This window comes from Hevea brasiliensis, chromosome 8 (genome assembly GCF_030052815.1).
Source record: "Hevea brasiliensis isolate MT/VB/25A 57/8 chromosome 8, ASM3005281v1, whole genome shotgun sequence".
Classification (NCBI taxonomy): domain Eukaryota; kingdom Viridiplantae; phylum Streptophyta; class Magnoliopsida; order Malpighiales; family Euphorbiaceae; genus Hevea; species Hevea brasiliensis.
This window is the reverse complement of record NC_079500.1, coordinates 19819497-19842830: the sequence shown is the minus strand read 5'-3', so window position 1 is coordinate 19842830 and position 23334 is coordinate 19819497. Positions and strand designations below refer to the sequence as shown.

The 23334-nt window shown below is 29.1% G+C and overlaps 3 protein-coding genes, 1 non-coding gene and 1 pseudogene across 5 annotated transcripts; 2 read left to right on the top strand and 3 right to left on the bottom strand.

Moving 5' to 3' along the window:
- Positions 1 to 77: 77 nt before the first annotated feature.
- Positions 78 to 564, bottom strand: LOC110649764 (class I heat shock protein-like; annotated as a pseudogene).
- A 950-nt stretch (positions 565 to 1514) lies between these two features.
- LOC110649768 (17.3 kDa class I heat shock protein-like) lies at positions 1515 to 2077 on the bottom strand. The gene has a single exon (XM_021804464.2). The coding sequence runs from the start codon at positions 2040 to 2042 to the stop codon at positions 1644 to 1646; it is 399 nt and encodes a 132-aa protein (XP_021660156.2). The 5' UTR covers positions 2043 to 2077; the 3' UTR covers positions 1515 to 1643.
- Positions 2078 to 4822: 2745 nt separating this feature from the next.
- LOC110649767 (probable beta-D-xylosidase 5) lies at positions 4823 to 13637 on the top strand. Of its 2 annotated transcripts, XM_021804462.2 has the most exons (6): positions 4890 to 5629; positions 5797 to 5966; positions 6133 to 6230; positions 6303 to 7064; positions 7191 to 7844; positions 13091 to 13637. In XM_021804462.2, the coding sequence occupies exons 1-6, from the start codon at positions 4940 to 4942 to the stop codon at positions 13450 to 13452; spliced, it is 2736 nt and encodes a 911-aa protein (XP_021660154.2). In that variant the 5' UTR covers positions 4890 to 4939; the 3' UTR covers positions 13453 to 13637. The 2 variants fall into 2 exon arrangements, with proteins under 2 accessions (XP_021660153.2, XP_021660154.2); XM_021804461.2 differs by lacking the exon at positions 13091 to 13637 and having other exon boundaries at positions 4823 to 5629; positions 7191 to 8141.
- TRNAN-GUU (transfer RNA asparagine (anticodon GUU)) lies at positions 8008 to 8081 on the bottom strand. The gene has a single exon. It is a non-coding gene; the product is annotated as a tRNA-Asn (tRNA).
- LOC131182324 (uncharacterized) lies at positions 8491 to 9348 on the top strand. Its single transcript, XM_058151412.1, has 2 exons — positions 8491 to 8793; positions 8861 to 9348. The coding sequence occupies exons 1-2, from the start codon at positions 8686 to 8688 to the stop codon at positions 9083 to 9085; spliced, it is 333 nt and encodes a 110-aa protein (XP_058007395.1). The 5' UTR covers positions 8491 to 8685; the 3' UTR covers positions 9086 to 9348.
- Positions 13638 to 23334: the final 9697 nt, after the last annotated feature.

The following is a 23334-nucleotide window of genomic DNA, read 5'->3' as shown; positions in this document are numbered from 1 at the left end:
AGAAAATATCTCTCCAAATCCCATTAGGATTTTGAGTCATAATTCTATCACTGAGTCTAGTACAAAAGCTTATTATTCATTGTACATATAGCAAGTACTATATCGCAGGAAAGAGATGGCACTTAACTTGAAATCCTCAGCCTGAGATTTCAATAGCCTTCACATCAGGTTTCTTGACTTCTGCCTTTTGCACAGTCACAGTAAGAACCCCATTTTCCATGGAAGCCTCAACCTGATCCATCTTAGCATTCTTCGGCAGTCTAAACCTCCTGGAAAACTTTCCACTGCTGCATTCCAAGCGATGCCAAGTATCATTCTTATCTTCCTTCTCCACATGCCTCTCTCCGCTAATTTGCAGCACCTGATGATCTTCAATCTCAACCTTCACCTCTTCTTTTCTAAGGCCAGGAAGATCAGCCTTGAAGACATGGGCTGCTGGGGTTTCCTTCCAGTCGATGCGGGTGCTAAAAAAAGCAGAATTTTTACGAGGGAAGAGCGAAGAAGAAGAAGCAGAGGAAGGGAATAGGAAGTCCTTCGATTGCCAAAGAAAGGAGTGAGCGACATTTTTAGCTGGGTTAAGCTGGAAGAAAAGAAAGTAAATTTAACTTACTTTATATTGTTTTGATAGATTATTAGAATAGGAAAAAAAAAATACAATTTCTCCATAGGAGAAATACTATTATACACTCATTCTCTTTTTTATGTTTATATTGTAGAAGGATATTTAGGTATTTTAATCATCATTTCTCTCTATTTTCCATCGATTTAAAGAGAAATATTTTGAATTAAAATTTCTCTTCATTTCTCTCCATTTCCCTTTCTCTGTCTTCAATTCTCCTTTCTATTTGATGTCCAAACAAAGAAATTTAAGGAAATCAAATTTCTTTTCTTTCTCTTCTCCATTTCTCTCGATCCAAACAAAGAGTGAGTCTCATGGAGCAAAACCCACACCGGAGAAAATTCTTTTTCTACGTTAGAGAGAAACTAGGGAGCTAATTTACTAACAAGTCTTCTCGTCACTGTTGTAGAAGAATCAATTTTAGAGCGGTAATATTCACCTACTGTAGCCGCTAGCAGAAGGGTTAGATTGTAGCTTATCTCTTCGATTACTGTTTTTCTTGATATCTTAAAGAAAAAAAAAATCAAATTACCAGTACGCATGTGTATATATATATATATATATATATATATATATATATATATATATATATATATATATTTCTTTTTTTTTTTCAGAGTATTAAAACAGACTAAAAAAATGAAAATTGAGAAAAAGGAATAGAAAATTTTATTTTGGAAAAAGATTGGATATTTGGATTTCAGAGCATTTTTTTTCTCCACTCATGAAAATTTAGCAATAAAGACATTCAAAAGTGATCAAGTGACCCTTTTGCTTCTTAGTTTCAGAAATAATGAAAAAATCATCAATGCAAATTGTTTTAATCAAGCTCAGGCAAATTATTATTATTAAATTGCCAAAGAAATTTTATATCAAAAACACTTGCTCACAAAATACCAATAATCATACCTGTAAATTTACAGAACAAACACCAATCTTTTATCTATCTACATATTTTTCACAAGAAATAGTATCTCAGCCAGAAATCTCAATAGCCTTAACATCCGCTTTCATGTTTTCTTCTTTAGGAACAGTCACGCTCCATAGAAGCCTCGAGCTTATCCATTTTCATATTCTCCGGCAGCCTGAACATCCTCAATAACTTGCCACTGCTACGCTCCACACAGTGCCATATATCATTCTTGTTTTCCTTCTCCACATTCCTCTCTCTGCTGATTTGCAGCATTCTGTCATCTTCAATTTCCACTTTCACTTGCTCTTTTTTGAGCGCAGGAAGGTGAGCCTTGATGATATGAGCTTCTGTAGTCTCTTTCCAATCAATGCGAGTGTTACCAAAGGCAGAATTTTCACTAGAAGAGAAAGGGAAAGGAAAGTCCTTGAATGGATCCCACAGGGCTAAAAAAGAGAAGGGATCGAAAATGCTGCTTCTTGGGTTACCGAAGTGGCTTGGAATCACTGCCATTTTCAATCTCAAGGCTTAAGTTTTAGAATGGAGGATTTTTTTTTTTTTTTTTTCCTTGCTGAAGCGGCTATGAATATGAATTGCTTCCCGTTGTCATTGGAATAACAGTGGGTGGTAGGGGTGGCCAGGGTTCAGGAACCGCCGGTTATAGTTCCTGAATTGCCGGTTTAGGTTCAATGAAATCATAAACCTGAACCAAACTGACAAGAGACCGTTTGGAAGATAGTTCTTGAATCGCCGGTTCCGGTTTGAGCCCCAGTTTAAAACGATTTGAAAGGCGATTTGAAAAGGAACCGTTCAAGACAGTTTGGAGGACGGTTTGGAAGCGATTTAAGATGGTTTAAAGATAGCTTAGACAAAAAAAATTAGAGAAAAATTTTATTGATTCAAAATTTAAGTTATATTTATAAAAATATTTTAATTTTTCTTAAAAATATTTCAATCAAAATAAAATAAGAAAAAAAAAGAAAGAAAATAATTTATCTTTAAGAAAAATTTAATAAATAAAGACATGAACCTGATTAAAAAATTAGAGATGAAATTAATTTTTTTTAAAGAAATTAACAAAAAGTGTATGAACTTAATTTTGCCTAAATATCCCTTTAGGATTTAGAAAAATAAAAATTTTTAGTTCTATTCCTTGCCTTTTTTTTTAAATTATATAATAATTGATAATTAAAAGTATAAAAGAGAAAAAAAATTAAAATAGAGGATATTGAAAATTTTATTGAGGATTTAAAGTAATAACAAAGTAATTAAGATAGTATTAAAAATTTCAGTAAGTATATAAAATAATAAAGTAAGAAAATTGAGAGAGTATTGGAAATTAAAATGAGTGTAGAAAATAATTATTTAAAGAATTTGAGAAAAATTGAAAAAATATTAAGAATAGAAGAAAATGCAGAGAATAATTATATAGAGAATTAATGATATATATAAATGAATTTGGAGTGAGGTAACATATTTATTGAATTTTTTTATATTTAAATCGCTGATTTAATCCAGTTCGAAATCATTAGTTCAATCCGATTCGGAACTGCCGGTTCACAGTTCTTAAAAAATATGAACTTGAATCAAACCACTAAGGACGGTTTTCGAAGCCGATTCTGATTTTGATCAGTTTTGATCTGATTTTAATCAGTTCAGTTCCAGTTCAAAATCGGACCGTGTCCACCCCGAGCGGGTGGAATGGGTTGAGATGTGGTACTTTCTTGATCAATCTTTACTTGTGTCATGGGTTTTTATCAACGGAACTTTCGGGTAAATTCTGGGGCTGTGAGGCCTCTACAGTTCCGCCTCTGGACTATGTTTGGATGTGGGCTTGTTTTGGTAATCCCCGAGCGGTGTCATCCACAATGGGGCTTATGTTTCTTTGTCTTGTAGGATTCTATCTCGAAGGCAATATTTCATTTTCATTGGACATAGATGCTCTCATTTCCATGGTATTTTATGTATATTTTAGTATAAATATTTAAAAATATTATTAAATGATTTTTAACTATTTGAAAAACAAATTTGATTTCAAAATTTTAGAATAAAGAGATTTCAAAATTAATGAAAATATTTTTCTAATTAAATAAAAAATAAAGAATGACTTTCCCAATTTTTTTTTTAAAAAAGGAAAAGGATGTCAATTTTTAGATTGTGATATAAAAAATTTATGAAGACATGATATAAATATATACTTATTAATCTATCTATGGACAAAAGAAATAAAGAGTTATGGGCTCAATTTCTATATTTTTTTATTTTTAAACTAAATTGAATTTAAATTAAAATTTCTAAATTAATTTTAAAAAATTAACCAAATTAAATATCCCTTAACGTTATGCTATTACATTAATCAACAGGAACATAAGTATCATGAAAGATGGTCTGGCGTCAAAACCCAAAATTTTGCAGCTAAAAGCCTTGAAAAGAGAAGCTGCAAGAATCTCCCTGGACAGTTAAAGTGAGGAAATCAGCATCTCTTACGATCCCAAGTTATCTAAAAGCATTAATTGGAGCATCTTCAATAATATCAGCGAGCAAAAATCACATAGCCGGATTGCAGTTTCCTGCACTACTGATACATATCATTACAAGACCCCTTTAATTTCTATTTCTGATACCCAAATCTTGTTTTCTTGTATAATATGCATTCTCTTTACGCAAGAGGAAAGGTTCAAAGAGTCAAAATTTGTTACTGTTTAATGTCACAATTAATTAGTCAGTTAGCGGGCTGTGCAAAGATGTTGCATTTCCTTTGAAGGCACCCTTCATTGAGTGTTCTACACAATCTTCAAATACATACATGGTAAAGTTTCCTTGAAAAAAGATTCTTTATGAGCTTATTAAGGTTATGAAAAATCAAATACAATCTCACGCAAAGTGATCATAGAAAAATTGAATAAGCCTCAAATCATCATGACGCTAGCAATCCTGCTGTAGCCCAATCCCAAACTGCAGCACATATAGCTAGAAATGATAGCTGATTTTAGGATTGGGCTTTGCTTAAAGACTCTCCAACTAGGAAAATGGAAAAATAAAGTAGGATTGTAAGTAGTTAAAGATGGATAAGAAGCTTCAAATCCAACATGGTCATTTTGTTTTCTTTGTTAATTTCTTATTGTGAACAGTTTACTTTTTTTAATTAAATTGATTTGATAAATAAATATGATGCATGAAAAAATGTGTCACTATTAGCTATAAAGAAGCTTTTGTTTTGCCTAAGCATCCTAAATATAATTACTTCATAAGCATCAATATAGCTCAAAGCACAAGCAACCCACAATTTTCACATAAAAAAGAACAATGTGTTGGTAACTACAATACCCCAACTTGGATCATTTATAAAGTGCCAATTTGCTGCTTAAAATCTCAAGCCATAGAAGGAAAAGTGAAAAATCAAGAAAGCCATGAAAATCCAACTTTTCTTAGCACTTCTTCTTTCATTGCTCCTAATACTCCCAATTGCGCCACAGAATAATTTTGCATGTGACAAGAAAAGTCCTGAAACAAGCCAATATCCATTTTGTAATATATCCCTTTCCTATGCAGATCGAGCCAAGGACATCATTTCACGTCTAACTCTCCAAGAGAAGGTGCAACAACTAGTAAATCATGCAGTTGGAATTTCCCGACTAGGCATCCCTGCATATGAATGGTGGTCGGAGGCACTTCATGGGGTGGCCAGTGTTGGTTATGGAGTACGTTTTAATGCCACAGTGCCTGGTGCCACTAGCTTCCCAGCAGTGATTTTGTCTGCTGCTAGTTTTAATGAGAAACTGTGGTTAAATATGGGGCAGGTGGTGTCAACAGAGGCTCGAGCCATGCACAATGTGGGTCTAGCAGGGTTGACATTTTGGAGTCCTAATGTTAATGTGTTCCGTGATCCCAGATGGGGCCGTGGCCAAGAGACACCAGGTGAAGACCCATTGGTGGTGTCAAGATATGCAGTGAATTATGTTAGAGGCTTGCAAGAAGTTGGTGAAGAAGGGAACTTCACAACAGATGATAAGCTCAAAGTCTCAAGCTGTTGTAAGCATTATACTGCTTATGATCTTGACAAATGGAAAGGTGTTGATCGTTTTCACTTTGATGCTAAGGTATAAATGAAAGCCCATTACTTGAATCAATCATCAGTGTATCAATGCATTAAAAAGTCTATTAGATTTTTTTTTGCTTGATGAGTCCTTCTTTTATGAATTTGTGAGATGAAATAATGTTTTATTATTATTGGAAAAAGTATATGACATTATTTGGATTTTGGCAGGTGACAAAACAAGACCTAGAGGACACATATCAGCCGCCATTTAGGAGCTGTGTAGAAGAGGCACATGTCAGTAGTGTGATGTGTTCATATAACAGGATCAATGGGGTTCCTACTTGTGCTGATCCAGACCTACTCAAAGGGATTATTAGAGATCAATGGAATCTTGATGGGTTTGTTCTGCTTTTAGTCTATCTTTCATGTTTAATTAGTTGGCATAAATAGTGATTAGAAGAAACTGGACATGGAAATGTCTATGTTCTCTTTTCTTATTTAAATGCCACACTTCAACTTTACCCTGGCTAACTATGATTTTTTTAAACAAAAAAAATTGTGCAGATATATTGTCTCTGACTGTGATTCCATTGAGGTTTACTATGATAGAATCAACTACACAGCTACTCCTGAAGATGCAGTAGCCCTTGCTCTGAAAGCAGGTATTATAAAATACCCAAAAATTCAGAAGACAGCAAGAATTTACTTTTTCATTTATTACATGTTTTATGCAGGCTTGAATATGAACTGTGGGGACTTTTTAGGGAAGTATACAGAAAATGCAGTGAAATTGAATAAAGTAGAAGAATCTGTTGTAGACACGGCCTTGATCTACAACTTAATAGTGTTGATGAGACTTGGTTTCTTTGATGGGGATCCAAAATCAATCCTATTTGGGAATCTTGGACCATTTGATGTATGCAGTAATGAACATCAAATGCTGGCACTTGATGCTGCAAGGCAAGGAATAGTCCTATTAGACAACAAGGGAGCTCTTCCTTTGTCTAAAAATGTCACCAAGAGCATAGCTGTTATAGGACCAAATGGTAATGTTACTGATACTATGATAAGTAACTATGCTGGTATACCCTGCCAGTACACCACCCCTTTACAAGGGCTGCAAAAGTATGTCCCAACAGCCGCATATGAGGCTGGATGTTCAGTGAGTTGCACTAATGAGACAGGTTTTGAGGCCGCAATTAAGGTTAGTTCTACAGCTGATGCAGTGGTGGTGATTGTAGGGCTTGATCAGTCAATAGAGAGAGAGGAATTGGATAGAGAGAACTTGACATTGCCAGGATATCAGGAGAAACTTGTATTGGACGTTGCTAATGCAACAAATGGAACAGTGATTCTTGTTGTTATGTCTGCTAGTCCTATTGATGTTTCCTTTGCCAGGAATAAGAGCAAGATTGGAGGGATTTTGTGGGTTGGCTATCCTGGGCAAGCAGGAGGAGATGCCATAGCCCAAGTCATTTTTGGAGACTACAATCCAGGTAACATCTCTCTTGCATTTTGATGCCAAATAATTCACCAATTTGATTCACACAGTAATTAGATTATGATTAAAGCTTAGTTCAGTTTAACTACATTAATTGAGAGTAATTTCTTTTGATTTTCAGCTGGTAGGTCTCCTTTTACTTGGTACCCACAAGCGTATGTGGATCAAGTGCCAATGACAAACATGAATATGCGAGCAAATGCCAGTGGTGACTTTCCTGGAAGAACCTACAGGTTTCACAAAGGGGAAGCTATTTACAAGTTTGGTCATGGACTAAGCTATTCAACCTTCTCCAAGTTCATAGTTTCTGCTCCATCTACTCTACCCGTCCAAACAAATTCTAACCTCAACCCACATAGCATTCTCTCAACTGATGACTCCACAGAGAAATCCCCTTATGCCAATAATCAAGCCATCGATGTTTCGACCCTGAACTGCACAAATTTGGCACTAGTTCTTGTCATTGGAGTGAGAAACAACGGGCCAATGAGTGGAGACCATGTGGTGCTAGTGTTTTGGAAGCCACCAAACACTACAGAGGTGAGCGGTGCACCAAATATAGAATTGGTTGGATTCAGCAGGGTGGAAGTTAAGAGAGGGAAGACACAGAATGTAACAGTAACAGTTGATGTTTGCAAAAGACTTAGTCTGGCGGATATTGAAGGGAAAAGGAAACTGGTGACAGGGCAGCACACATTTATAATTGGGTCTTCTAGCGAAAGACAAGTGAGGCACCATCTTGATATTAGGCTGGCTCAAAACGGTACTGAAGAAAGCAGAATGTCTATGTAATCCATCGACAGCTAGCAATCCCTCAGATAGCTATAGATAGTTAGGAACTGCGAGCGATGCAGTGAGAGTTCCACACAATGAATTTGCATATTTGAGTATAAGCAGATGTGGTAGAAATATAGATTAAAAAAAAAATGAGAATAATTCGCTAGAGGAAGGGGTTGAACCTTCGACCTTGTGGTTAACAGCCACACGCTCTAACCGACTGAGCTACTCCAGCTGCTTGTTATTGACTTAGCATATTATTAAATATATCTTATAATATCATTAGAATTTTATATCTCTATGTCCATTTTGATTGTTACTGATGTCATTTATGGTACAAAATCATCCCCACTTTTACCATATTGAAGTCAAATCATAATTAATAGGTATTTATGCCGCCAAACTTTATGAATATTTTATATTATTAATTACAGATTTATAATGTTGAGTTCAAGTCTCATTTGTACCAAGAAAAATAAGAGAAAAAAAAAAATAGAAGGTAAAACGTATTAATGTCTTGCAATACATACGTGCACTGAAGTCTCAACCATTTGCTATGGATTCAATCATTGATATGTTCATTACTTAAGGCCTTTAAAACCATGAGTTATGACCTTAGCCTAGACTGTTGATCAGCATGTAGCATGTGCCACAATCTGTATCTGTCCAGAGATGATTGAGGATGATGCAATTCTTCCAACTTACAATGGCATCTTGACCATTTCTAATCTTTAAATCTCCCATGCATTCTTTACCATCCTTTTGAAAGCAAGACCAATTCAATTGAAATCACCAAAAACTGAAAACTTAAGCTGCCAGCATCAAAATCTTGCCAAAAAATGGAAGAAAGATCAATATTCATCATCGTCATTCTCTTCTTCATCATCTTAATTCATTCTTCCGCAGTGCACTCACGCGCTTTAGCTCCCTCACCATCACCTGCACCAGTAAGTTCATCTCTGCAATATATTCCTAGCATATATCTTTTTCTTTTCCTGATTTTAATTTTTCCAGGTGGGTGGTGAGCCAATGGCCAGAGACCTGAACCTATCTATGGGAAGAGGTGGCCCTGGAAAGGCAATGAAAGGTTCATTTCCTGCTAAATGCCATTCAAAGTGCAACCAATGCAAGCCCTGCAAACCTGTTCAAGTATCTGTCCATGCAATGGAGTTGAAAGAGAATGAGTACTATCCTCAAGTCTGGAAATGTATCTGTGGGGAAGATATTTTCTCTCCTTAATGCTTCCACAACTGCAATTCCCTCATATTGTCACTAATTATACTTGTATCTTGCTATTGCCCTGCCTGGAATCAATTTCTTCAAGCCATTTCCTGACATCTGATCTACTTTACTTGGGGACAGAGCATCGAATCAGCTATTATTCCTTAAGATAATAGATATAAGTACTGAAATATATCTGTTTGTTCAATTCTTAATCCTTGCTGTGTTTTTTCCCCTCACTGTAGTTCTCATGAAAAATAAGATTTGAGATAATTGCTCCAGACATGTCCTTTATAAATTATAAGCCTTTCTAGTGGCTAAATGAATTGAAAAGACATTAAGCTCATGATTTGGTTGTTTTAATATTAAAAAGGCCAGATATACCTCTAGAAATTTTTGTCTATTAGACGCTCAAATTATTTTCATGACCCATCACGTACCTAGACTTAAAAACGTAACACATAAATACAAAACTACAGAGTCAGCAACAGAGTGATATATACAAGAGAATGAGCGAGTGAATGATATGTGCGTGGCACTCCCCATGCCTCAGACCATATCTCCACCACATGCACCCCCCACCACCTCCCTCGTTATCATCAAAACCATAAACCACTCTCACCAATTCACCATAAAAGCATCTAGGTACACCAGCAGCATAATAGAGCTTAGTTTATTTCTTGTCAGATAAGATGCCTTGCTCAATAATTTAAACAAAGAATTGAAATCGTGGAAGGGAGATCAGAAAAGAAGGCCTCGAATTCAGGCTAGAAGCCACTGGTTAATGTATTGCTGTCTCAAGGTGTGCACAACCATATCTATTGTAGCTAAAGTATTGTAACCAGTTGCACAACCCAAATTGGCTACTCTTAGATACTCAGCTTCCCCTTTGTTCATGAAGAAAACTTTCATGGATTGAATAGTTGTTAAAAGCAAAGTTCTACATAAGCTGATTTTGCAGATGTAAGCACTTCAAGTTCTTAGCATAGTTACTGTCGTCTCTCCTCCTTGCACACAGCGGTACACAGAGAAATGGATCGAAAGAAAGTGAGAAAAAAGAATGATGGATGAAGTTAAAAAAAGAATAATGGATGAAGTTATCTTTTTGTGCCAAACCCAAGATAAATGGATTAGGTTGTTTTTGCTTCTATATAAGAGTATCTAATTAATAAAAGCTGTGTGCAAGACTTTGTACGTCTTTGCGCCTACCACCTGCTTGATTGAATTCTTAGAAATAATTCCTTGTTTCTTTGCTATTTTCGACTCTGTTTTACAACAATCCTAACCCCTTCTTTCCCTGTTTTGCTTCAACGGCCACCACCAAACACCGCTTTACCAGTGATGAGGCCGCTTGCAGGACCAGCACACACCACCGATGCCAAAGGGACTAGGAACGCTGGCAAACAGTGAAGAAATGATGGAGATAGAGGGATTCTAGCTGGACCATTAAATTTTGGCCGTTTGGCATCATTTTACACGTCAGCGCTCGTGTATTTCAACTCTTCCATCGTCATTTTGGAGTGGTCTCCGTGTAGGTTCTGTACAGAACTCAGCAGAATTCGATTTAAATTAAAAAATTGAATTGAGTTAATTTAATTTAATCAATTTAATTTTAAAATTTAATCAATTTGATTTAGTTTTACATTATAAAAATTTCAGTTATTTTGATTCGATTTGATTTTAAAGAGAAAAAATCGATTAAATCTAATCGAATTAAATAATAATTTATATATTTAAATTAAATCAAATCGAACTGAATTGATTTATTTTTATAGAAAATTTATGAATTATATTTAATTATATATATATATTAATTATTTAATTTCATCGATTAATGGTTATTAGGTTTAAATCAAAATCAAAATTAGATCAAATAACTTGAAAATCAAGTTTAAATTAAAAAATCAATCAAAAATAAAATTGATTGATTTAAATCAAACCAAATTGAAATAGAATGATTCAATTCGATTCGATTTTTTACCTATTTCGGTTTGGTTCCATTTCTAAAATTTAAAATTCAATTTTTATAATTTAATTCGGTTCAATTCGGTTCGATTCAATTCAAACCGAATGCTCACCCCTAATTCTGTGTGTCCGTATTTCAGTCTAGAGAAAGGCTCATTGCTTTCCCAAGCATTGAGCTACTAGAGAACCCCTCTTCGGTGGTTAAGATCATAATCGAGCTTCTCTCTATCCTTTTGTTACGACTGAAGTTTTAGTGTTTTTTTTCTCTGGAGCTGTGTTACGAGTCAATAATCGTGGTCCGTGCTTATGGGATGTGCCTTTCACTGTTGATTGTGCATTTGCGATGAGATTAAAATGAGATTCTAAAATCTTCGTTTCAAGAAGATTTTTGAAGAGACCCTAGATTTTTAGTGGCCAGATTAATTGACTTTTTTTTTTTTAATGTGATCCGCCATTAGCCAAGGAGGGAGAAGAAATTCAAACTTTAAATTAAGACCTTATTTGGTTCAAAATATTTCACTTTCTAAGAAATATATTTCATTTACAGAGAATTTATTTTATAAGAAGTATGTTATAAATATATTTAGTGTATAAAATAATTTCATAGGAAATAATTTACTTTTAAGTTATAAAAAATAATAATACTCATAAAATAATTTATAATATAATAAATTAAAAAATTATATTAACTTATCTAGAAAAGTATGTATAATTTACCAACAACTACTTAAATAAGTCTCCTTCCTTAAGCAAAGTAAAATATCTTACTTTTTAAAAAATTAATTTAATAATACAAATTAAATAAAACAAATTTCTGACCTTCCCAGAAAGATCTACATCCTTACTCTATTTACTCAAAACGAAACAAGGCCTAATTTTTAATATATATATATATATATATATATATATATATATATTATGAAAGAAGAACCTGCCCTAGGGGAGGAGTGACCCAGTGATGATAATAACAGCCTTCTTCAAAGAAAAGGATAAGGGCAATTATAGTACGCGTGAAGCCGCACTGGCGGATTAAGCTAAGCCATTGGTCAACCACATCGCCCGAAATGCCCAGACGACACGGTATTAATAATTCATGCCATTTTTGTATTCGCCACTGACTTTGCTTAGAGTTATCCAATCCAAAACCGTTAAATTTTTACCAATATTATATTTATTTTGCAATTCAAATTATTTAAATATTTTTTCTTTATTTAATATAATTCCTTGTAATCTTCCCCATAGTTGTGACCATGTTTCCATTTGTTGTATACCGCTCCACCATTAAGTCATGGTGACAGAGGAGCTCACGTCATACTTATTTGTGCAAAATTTCTCAACTACGTTATAAAAATAATTCAAATTTTCTAATATTTCTATATTACTCCATTCATCCCATTTCAAATATTTTTTTAAAATTTTTGCATATATATTAAAAAAATAATTAGATAACTTTCTATAAAAAAAATGTTAATAATTGACTGTAAGTATCCTATATTTAATTAAAATAAAAAAAAGTGATAAGAACTAAATAAATAAATTGAAAATAATAATAAATAAAAATAAAATTAAAAAATAATTAATTATTTTTTAGACATCACTTAAAATAAGATGAAGATAGTACTAATATTTAATACGAAATTAATAATAAATAAATATATAAAATAAATATAATATATAAATTTTGTAATATTTTAATAAATTTAATGATATTGAAATCGTACCTAATCTATAAATCTCAGATTTGACGGTCATTGAGAGCCCATTATAATAACAAAACAAAAAAATTATTGCACGTGACCACTAGGTGATATACATCAAATAGAGTGGCGGCCAGCTGTTTAACATGGCAAATTAGCCATTTGGTGAAGAATTTTCAGACGAAAGAAAGTCTAATTTGACCAGAGCAATTCCAAGCTCATCCGTTACCATGTGCTAAACCCACTATAAAACCAGTTTTGCTTCTCACAATTTGGCAGACACCCAACATTATTCAATAACCCTCTTTCCAAATCTTCAAAGCTTCAACAGCAACTAGAGCAGAAAAAGAAGAAGAAGAAGAAGAAGTCATGGAAGGCTTAATTCCTTATCTCCTTCATGCAATGAAGAAACAAAGGCCTTACAACAGCTACAGGTCTTTCTCCGAAGGCTCAAGCCGTAGCTACCATTTGTTAGTAGGCGGCGGGGACTCGTTCAATGGCTCTTCTCACCGGCGAACCAGGTCGGAGTTCCAGCAACCAAACATGGAGTTTTTGGAGCAAAGGTCTGGTCTGGATTATCTACATTCAAACAGCATAAGAAAACGCTCGGTGAACTCCAACTCAATGGCTGCAGGTGGTTCAAAGCTTACCAGTTCTTATAATAATCCTCACTATGGGAAAAACAATATTTTCTCATCTCAGGCAATAAAAGTTTCAAAATGAAAGAATTTTTTTTTCTATTAATTGTATTTTATATTCTTTAAATGTTGCAAGATAAATTATATTGTGTGATGATTAAGCTATAGGGTGGAAATAATTGTAATGATGAGGAGTACCCACCTTGTAGTTGATGGAAATTGTATATTTGATCTTAAAGTACTCTGTTTTCCATGGCAAATGCCAATAATCATATTCTAATTTTTTTTCTTTTAATTTCTCATTTTCTTAAGATTATATATATATATATATATATATATATATATATTATCAATTTTAAGATTGTATTTGGCTGTTTATTATTATTAATGAATAAGTTTAGCTAAAAAATAATTATTAAAATTATCGATTACATAATTTTAATCGATAATTACTGATTAAAAAAAATTTTAAAAAATTAAAATTTAAATTAATTATTATCAATTAAAATACTTATTACTTACCGACAATAAATTCATTAATTATGTTATTTAGTAGGTACTCAAGAACAAAGGTAAAAATAGCGATTAATGATAAAATATATCAACTGACTATTTAATCGATAATTATTGACTATATTGCATTAGTAGCTACAATTATAGATTAAACTTAAAAAAATAATTAAAATTAATTTTTGATGCAGTATTTAATTATTTTTATTTTTTTAATGAGAAAATAAGTTATTTTCATTTTCTAAATGGCTTATTTTTCTTTTTCTTTTCATATAAAAAACAAATATTATCATGAATAGGAAACTCAAAACATGAAATTTTTTTTTTATCATTTTAGATTAAAAAGGTGAAGTCTTTTCTTTACATATATGGGTTTAAATAAATAACAAGAATAAAATGACAAACTTCAATAATAAATATAATAAAAGGAGTATCAAATTTTATTTAAAAAGGATCAATATATATCGACACCCTAACAATATTATTAAAGCAAAAATTAAGAAGGAATTGTAGTAAATTTTACTTTCGGTAATACATAATCTCTTTAATTAGTTATTATATTCATGATTTCCATTTTTTTTTACATTGAAAAAGCAAATAAAATTTATGGATGAATTATAGTTAATGAATGTTAAAAGAGATTTTTTTTAATTACTATATATTTAAAATTAGGCCTTCAATTTAAAAAAAAAATTAGCCAAAATTAAATTTTAATTATGGTACAATTCGATTTTACTTATGAGGATCATATAAGATCCAAATTCTTTTTTTTTAGCATTCATTTATTTTATTGTTTGACCAAGTATGATTATGTCAATTGATCAAGTGATTTTTAATTTCGAATAAAGGTTTGGATTGAATAAAATCTTAAATTAGCGTAAATGTTTAAATTTTTTTTTAATCTAATTGATTTAAAATTATATAAAGAAAATATGTTAACCAAATTCAATTTTATTCGCGCATTATACGAATTATTTATTATTTTATTTTAATAATATGATTTCCCATTATATATTTTACATTTTGAAAATTATACTCCAAAATTTTATTAATATAAAAGTTTTAGTTAATAATATTTAATGCAATTTAAATTTATATTAAAATTTTAAATAATTTTATGCCTCTTAAAAAATATTTCTTAAATAATTACTAATTTTTAAAAAAAAAATTTATAAAAATGTAGCAATATATTTATATTTTTTGTAATGATTAATTTAATTTTATATTTAAAAAATTATTTGTATATATTATAAATTTTACTATGAGTAGATTAATAAATATTTTTTTATTATTATATTAATTTAAATATCTTAATGTATCACATGAAAATTTTAAAAGAAGCACATTGTAAGTTATTTTCTAAAATTCAATTTTTATAAAAGCCTAAAATTATAAACTTAAAAATTTTAAAATTTTTAGTACATTTAGTAAAAAAAAATTAGATAATTATTTTTTTCATATGATGAGATAAAATTTTCGTAATCAGAATTTGAAAATATTAAAATAAAAAATTAATATTTAATACCATAAATTAACTTTTTATAAAAAAAAATGTAAAAATAAAGATAAAAAAAGCCATGCCACATTTATGTAAAGCCATAAATTGAATAATCAAGAGAACATAGTTTAAAAATTGAATAATCAAGCCACAGTTTTGCACACCTGCTCTGGTGTTCCTTTGCTTACTGTGTGCATTTTACCTTCACCGTCGATATAAGTCAAGGCTGTCCGCTTATCAGTTGCAGGGCCGTGCACGGTCTAAACCTATTAAATAAAAAATCGAAATTTAAAAACAAATTAAAATCAAACCAAATTGATAATATAGAATTAATCAAATCAAAACAAACCAACAAATATCGATTCAAATCGGTTTAAAACCGTTGGGTTTCTAAAGAAGTGCCAATCGTTGCAAACCCCAAACAATGCCTTGCAAACATATAGAGATTCAACGTAAAATTAGTCCAAACAGTGCCTTGCATTTTCCTTTTGTCTTATTTGATTTTATTTTTTATTAGTTCATCCTGAGAGCTTGTGGAATTGTAATGTACAATAAAATTAAGAAAAAAAAAATCCTTGTGAAAAAAAAAATACAGGGATTGAACAAATAAGCATCAAAATCCATCCACAGATTCAACAATAACCATCAAAATCCATCAAAAAAGAAAAAAAAAACCTAAAGAAAATACAAATAAGAACCTAAATAAAAAAAAAATCCATCCAAAAAAACGAAAATCAATAAAATTTCAAATCCGTAAAACCAAATACAAACATGTAAACCAAACAGGCAACTCAACATCCCAAATTTGTAAAATAAAATATGCATATCTCCAAATCAAATACAAAAACCTATTACTCATTTGCTCAACTTTTGAATCTAAACATAAAACAAAAAGCAAATTGCATATTCGTCAAGGGCTTGGACATGCAGCAGTGATCAAAGTCTCCCTCGTCGTCGACAAAAGCATAAAGCTGTGGTATTGATGAACCCGCGAGAAGCACAAGCAAATCAGCGTTGCGTCACTCTAGTACAAGCAGATTGGTGTCGGTGTAGAAGCAGATTCCCTTTCAAAGCTACACCGTGTCGCAGCTTCTGTTGGTGTAGCTTGAGGAGACGAGAAGAAGATTAAGCGGCGAAAATACAAGGAAGAACAATCAAAAGGATAGAGGGAGAAGACGAGAAGAAGAAGCAATGGAGAAGAAAGGGCAGCAGAAGAAGAATTGGTGGTGCAGCGCGTCATGAACTGATGGGTAGCAGAAGATTTTGGCTTAATCAGTGTAGCTTTGTAAGAGGAAGATCAGCTCGATTCTATTTTTTTTTTAATAAAAATAGTTAAATCAAACTAAAAATTGAAAGCTTAATCAGTGAAGTACATCTTTTGGATCAGCAAGCATTTCAACAATAGCATAATCTATTGCATCTTGATTGTCTCTTCTAGAGGCTTAAGCCGCCATCAAAACAGCAGTTTCTGCCTCTACTCCTTTGGGCAAAACTTGAAAAGTTAAATTGAAACATTATCTGTTTGAAATTGCATTTTGTTCTCTGTAGGTCCACTTTCCTTGAGACATCAGTCACATCCCATCCAATGAAAAGAAAAGTCAAATAAAAAAGAAGCATGAATTTGAAATTATTTTTATATCCTTATTTGCATATCAATGAGCTAATATATTTTATTAAATAGTTTATACAAATCAACATAGAGAAATGATAATTAATTGATAAATAATAAATTTTTAAGTTAATTATTTTAATAAGTTACATTCTTTTGTGGGCTTATGTATAAGCTTCGATTTTAATTAAAAATATTAAGATGGTATTATAAATAAAAATAATAATTAAAAAAATAAAAAATTAAATAATAATTATTATAAAGAAGAATATTTATTATTAATTCTAAGATTATAAATTAATGATCAAATTTTTTTAAATTAATGGCCATCAATGATATTTTGTTATTATTATTATTATTATTATTATTAAGGATAATATGTAGTAAATAATATTTTTACATAAATAAATTTATAAAAAAATAATATAAATAATTTTTAAATATTATATTTAATCATAAAAGTCTTAATTTTTTAAAAATTAAATTTAAAAAAAATAATAATTTAAATAATAAATGTTAAGATAGTATTGTAAATAATAATGATAATAAAAAAGAAATAAAAAAATTAAATAATAATTAATATTTATAAAATAATATAAATAATTTTTAAATATTATATTTAATTATAAAATGTCTTAATTTTTAAAATTTAAATTTTAAAAGAAATAATACTTTAAATCATAAATATTAAGATAGTATAGTAAATAATAATGATAATTAAAAAGAAAATAAAAAAATAATAATTAATATAAAAGAGAGTATTTATGAAAAGTGATACGGGACAAATTTTTCAAAGAAAGTACTATGTATCATTTTTTCAGAAATACCTCTTTACTTTATATATATGTATATATAGATTTTATCTTCACTGTCAATATAAGTCAAGGCTTTTCGCTTGTATTATTTAATTATAAGAGATAAATATAATTATGAATAAATATATATATATAATATAATAATATACTTATAATTAAAAATTATTAAATAATTTAATGTATTTATAACTAAAATATAAAAAAATAAAATATAATATTATGTTATATTTAATATATTTTATACATCATAAAAAAATATGTGTAAATTTAATTTTCAATTTGATGGTGTTCTATTTGGATTTTAGTAGGAATATGATTTTTTTCAATAAAGTTAAATTTAATAACGTATAAGATAAAATAAATATAATATATAATTTTTTTAATATTTTAATAAATTTAATGGTATTGAAATCGTACCTAAATCTGTAAATCTCGGATTTGACCCCATTGGGAGCCTATTATAATAATTAAAAAAATTTTTGCACGTGACCACTAGTTGATTTTCATGAAATCAAGTGGTGGCCAGCTGTTTAACATTAGCCAATAGCTATTAGGAGAAGAATTATCAGATGAAAGAAAGTCTAATTTGACCAAAGCAATTCCAAGCTCATCCATTACCATGAGCTAAACCCACTATAAAACCAGCTTTGTTTCTCACAATTTGGCAGACACCCAACATTATTCAGTAACCCTCTTTCTAAATCTTCAAAGCCTCAACAGCAACTAGAGCAGAAAAGAAGTCATGGAAGGCTTAATTCCTTATCTCCTTCATGCAATGAAGAAACAAAGGCCTTACAACAGCTACAGGTCTTTCCCTGAAGGCTCAAGCCGTAGCTACCATTTGTTAGTAGGCGGCGGGGACTCGTTCAATGGCTCTTCTCACCGGCGAACCAGGTCGGAGTTCCAGCAACCAAACATGGAGTTTTTGGAGCAAAGGTCTGGTCTGGATTATCTACATTCAAACAGCTTAAGAAAACGCTCGGTGAACTCCACCTCAATGGCTGCAGGTGGTTCAAAGCTTACCAGTTCTTATAATAGTCCTCACTATGGGAAAAATCATATTTTCTCATCTCAGGCAATAAAAGTTTCAAAATGAAAGCAATTTTTTTTCTATTAATTGCATTTTATTTTCTTTAAATGTTGCAAGATAAATTATATTCTGTGATGATTAAGCCATAGGGTGGAAATAATTGTAATGATGAGGAGTACCCACCTTGTAGTTGATGGAAATTGTATATTTGATCTTAAAGTACTCTGTTTTCCATGGCAAATGCCAATAATTAATATACATCATATTCTAAATGGCTTTTTTTTCTTTTTTTTTTTTTCATATAAAAGCCAAATATTATCATGAATAGGAAACTCAAAACATGAATTTTTTTTTTTATCATTTTAGATTAAAAAGGTGAAGTCTTTTCTTTACATATATGGGTTTAAATAAATAACAAGAATAAAATGACAAACTTCAATAATAAATATAATAAAAGGAGTATCAAATTTTATTTAAAAAGGGTCAATATATATCGACACCCTAACAATATTATTAAAACAAAAATTAAGAAGGAATTGTAGTAAATTTTACTTTCTATAATACATCATCTTTTTTAATTAGTTATTATATTCATGATTTCCATTTTCTTTTACATTGAAAAAGAAAATTAAATTCATGAATGAAATATAGGTAACAAATGTTAAAAGAGATTTTTTTTAATTATTATATATTTAAAATTAGGCCTTCAATTTTAAAAAAAAATTAGCCAAAATTAAAATTTAATTATGGTACAATTCGATTTTACTCATGAGGATCTTATAAGATCCAAATTCTTTTTTTTTTTAGCGTTCATTTATTTTATTATTTGACCAAGTGTAATGATGTCAATTGATCAAATGATTTTTAATTTTGAATAAAGGTTTGGATTGAATAAAATCATAAATTAGCTTAAATATTAATTTTTTTTAATCTAATTGGCTTTAAAATTATGTTATACAAATTCAGTTTTATCCGCGCATTACACGAATTATTTATTATTTTATTTTCATAATATAATTTAATTTTTTATTTTTTACATTTTGAAAATTATACTTAAAAATTTTATTAATATAAAATTTTTAGTAATAATATTTAATGCAATTTAAATTTATATTAAAATTTTAAATAATTTTATGCCTCTTAAAAAAATCATTTTTTAAATAGTTATTAATTATTTTTCTCTAATTTTTTTTATAAAAATGTAGCAATATATTTATATTTTTAGTAATAATTAATTTAATTTTATGTTTAAAAAATTATGTACATATATAATAAATTTTAATATAAGTAGATTAATAAATAATTTTTATTATTATATTAATTTAAATATCTTAATATATTTCATGAAAATTTTAAAAGAAGTGCATTGTAAGTTATTTTCTAAAATTCAACTTTTATAAAAGCTTAAAATTATAAACTTAAAAATTTTAAAATTTTTAGTACATTTAGTAAAAAAAAAAAGATAATTATTTTTTTATATGACGAGATAAAATTTTGATAATTAAAATTTGAAATATTTAAATAAAAAAATAATATTTAATACGATAAGGTAACTTTTTATATAAAAAAAAAAATTGTAAAAATAAAGATAAAAAAGCCATGCCACATTTAAGTAAAGCCATAAATTGAATAATCAAGAGAACATAGTTTAAAAATTGAATAATCAAGCCACATTTATGTACATCTGCTGTGGTGTACCTTTGCTTACTGTATGCATTTTACCTTCATTGTCAATATAAGTCGAGGCTTTCCGCTTATCAGTTGGATTAAAAGTAAGGAAATGAACTACTTGAATTGCAGAACGCACCTTTTGGAACCAGGAAATAACTTCAAATTAAAAAGAGGGAGAAAATAATAATAATAATAATAATAATAATAATAATAATAATAATAATAATAATAATAATAATAATAATAATAATAATAATAAAACAGTATAAACAGATTAAATGATAATGAGAAACCAAATGGTGATCACAAAATCACATCAAAACAATGAAAGCTTAATCAGTTAAGTACCTCTTTTGGATCAGCAAGCATTCCAACAGTAGCAGAATCGATTCTCTGCTCTAGAGGCTCAAGCTGCCACCAAAACAACAGTATCCGCCTCTACTTCTTTGGGCAAAACTGAAACATTATCACTTCCGATCCAATGAAAAGAGAAGTAAAATCGAAAAGAAGCATGAATTTGAAATTGTTGTGATTATTTTTATATCCTTATTTGCATATCAATCACTTACTATCTTTTGCTAAATGGCTCATGCAAATCAACATAAAGTAATAATTGTTGATAAATAACATATTTTTAAGTTAATTATTTTAATAATTGACATTCTTTTATGAGCTTATGTGTAAGTTTTTAATTAAGGATGTGCGATTATGGTTCAATTAGGATTCTACCTACAAATCAAACTAAACAGAAATTTCGATACAATTTTGATTCGATTCCTCATTGTTTCAATTTTCAGTTTGATACAGTTTTCAGATTAGTCATTGATTCTTTGATTTTGGTTTGATTTGATATGATTTTAATTCAATTATCAGTTCTTGAAATAGTTTTATATAATTATTTCCATAAAATGTTATTTAATTAGCATTTAAATTTTGAGTTGGAATATTAATACATAATATATCATATAATATATCTTCTAATTATTTCTAATTTATATAATCTTTAACTATAAGATGTGCATATAATTTAGGATTAAATATATTATATAATATAATAATATAAGTATATTAATATATATTTTAACTTTTTATTAATTATGTAATATTTAATTATAAGAGAAAAATATAATTATGAATAAGCATATATATAATATAATAGTACACTTATAATGAAGAATTATAAGGTAATTTAATGCATTATGTTTATAGCTAAAATTATTGCAAAAAAATAGAGAAATGATATATAATATTAGGTTATATATATATATATATATATATATATATATATATATGAAATCTAAATGAATGAAATCTAAATGAATCTCTTTTGAGATTGTAGACCGCATAAAGCAATATCTTAATATGATTATCATTTAATTACTTAGATTATTTTAAATCTGATTGATAAAAATTAAATTTGAAACAGAATCTTATATTTTTTAATTTTACATGTTGATAAGGTAATTTAATATATTTATAACTAAAATTATTAAAAAAAAAATAAATAAAATATAATATTAAGTTGTATTTAATTTATATATATATATATATATATATATATATATATATATATATATATATATATGAAAAATCTCTTTTGATATTGTAGACCGCATAAAGCAATATCTTAATATGATTATCATTTAATTACTTAGATTATTCTAAATCTAATCGATATAAATTAAATTTGGAACAAAATCTTATATTTTTTAATTTTACATGTTTATAAGGTAATTTAATGTATTTATAACTAAAATTACTAAAAAAATAGAAAAATGAAATATAATATTAAGTTATATTTAATTCATATATATATATATATATATGAAATCTAAATGAATCTCTTTTGACATTATAGATGGTATAAAGCAATATCTTAATATGATTATTATTTAATTACTTAGATTATTTTAGATTATTCTCAATCTGATTGATATAAATTAAATTTGGAACAGAATCTTATATTTTTTAATTTTACATGTTTATAAGATAATTTAATATATTTATAACTAAAATTATTAAAAAAAATAGAGAAATGAAATATAATATTAGATTGTATTTAGTTTATATATATATATATATATATATATATATATAAATGAATCTCTTTTGAGATTATAGATAGTATAAAACAATATCTTAATATGATTATTATTTAATTATTTAGATTATTCTAAATCTGATTGATATAAATTAAATTTGGAATATAATCTTATATTTTTTAATTTTTCATGTTTATAATTTTTTATTTATATTTTGTGCCAACGTTATTTGATTGGATTAAAGATACTTGTGGGACTAATAACAACACATTGATAAACATAATGAAAGAAGGTGTATTTCTATTATATATTTGTGTGTTCCAATGAGTTACAGCAGAGATCTATATATACAAGAAGTATAGAGCTAAGTATAGTAAGAAAGTTGGTAGCAAAAAATAAGGCCTAGAATAAATCCTAAATTGAGGCATATAATTTTGGGTCAAAGATAGCTATATTCTAACATCCCCCCTCAAACTTAAGTAGGCAAAGTATTTGCTAACTTGAGTTTGCAAGATAAGTCATGAAATCGCCTAGGTGGATGAGCTTTGGTGAAGATATCAGCTATCTAATCAGCAGAAGAAACCAAAATGAGATGAAGAGTGCCTCTAATAAGATGATGACAAACAAAATGGCAATCAATCTCAATGTGCTTTGTACGTTCATGAAATACATCATTGTGCGCAATTTGGATGGCACTTTGATTGTCACAATAGATGTTTATAATAGCGTCAGATTGAGAGATACCCATATCTTGTGATAGCCATCTTAACCAGAGAAGTTTAGAAGTAGTGT

Coding starts and splice junctions, on each gene's coding strand:
- LOC131182324 (XM_058151412.1), top strand. CDS start 8,686: ATGGAAGAAAGATCAATATTCATCATCGTCATTCTCTTCTTCATCATC. Junction 8,794..8,860: donor CCTCACCATCACCTGCACCA/GTAAGTTCATCT, acceptor TAATTTTTCCAG/GTGGGTGGTGAGCCAATGGC.
- LOC110649768 (XM_021804464.2), bottom strand. CDS start 2,042: ATGGCAGTGATTCCAAGCCACTTCGGTAACCCAAGAAGCAGCATTTTC.
- LOC110649767 (XM_021804462.2), top strand. CDS start 4,940: ATGAAAATCCAACTTTTCTTAGCACTTCTTCTTTCATTGCTCCTAATA. Junction 5,967..6,132: donor GATCAATGGAATCTTGATGG/GTTTGTTCTGCT, acceptor AAAATTGTGCAG/ATATATTGTCTCTGACTGTG. Junction 7,065..7,190: donor TTTTGGAGACTACAATCCAG/GTAACATCTCTC, acceptor TTTGATTTTCAG/CTGGTAGGTCTCCTTTTACT.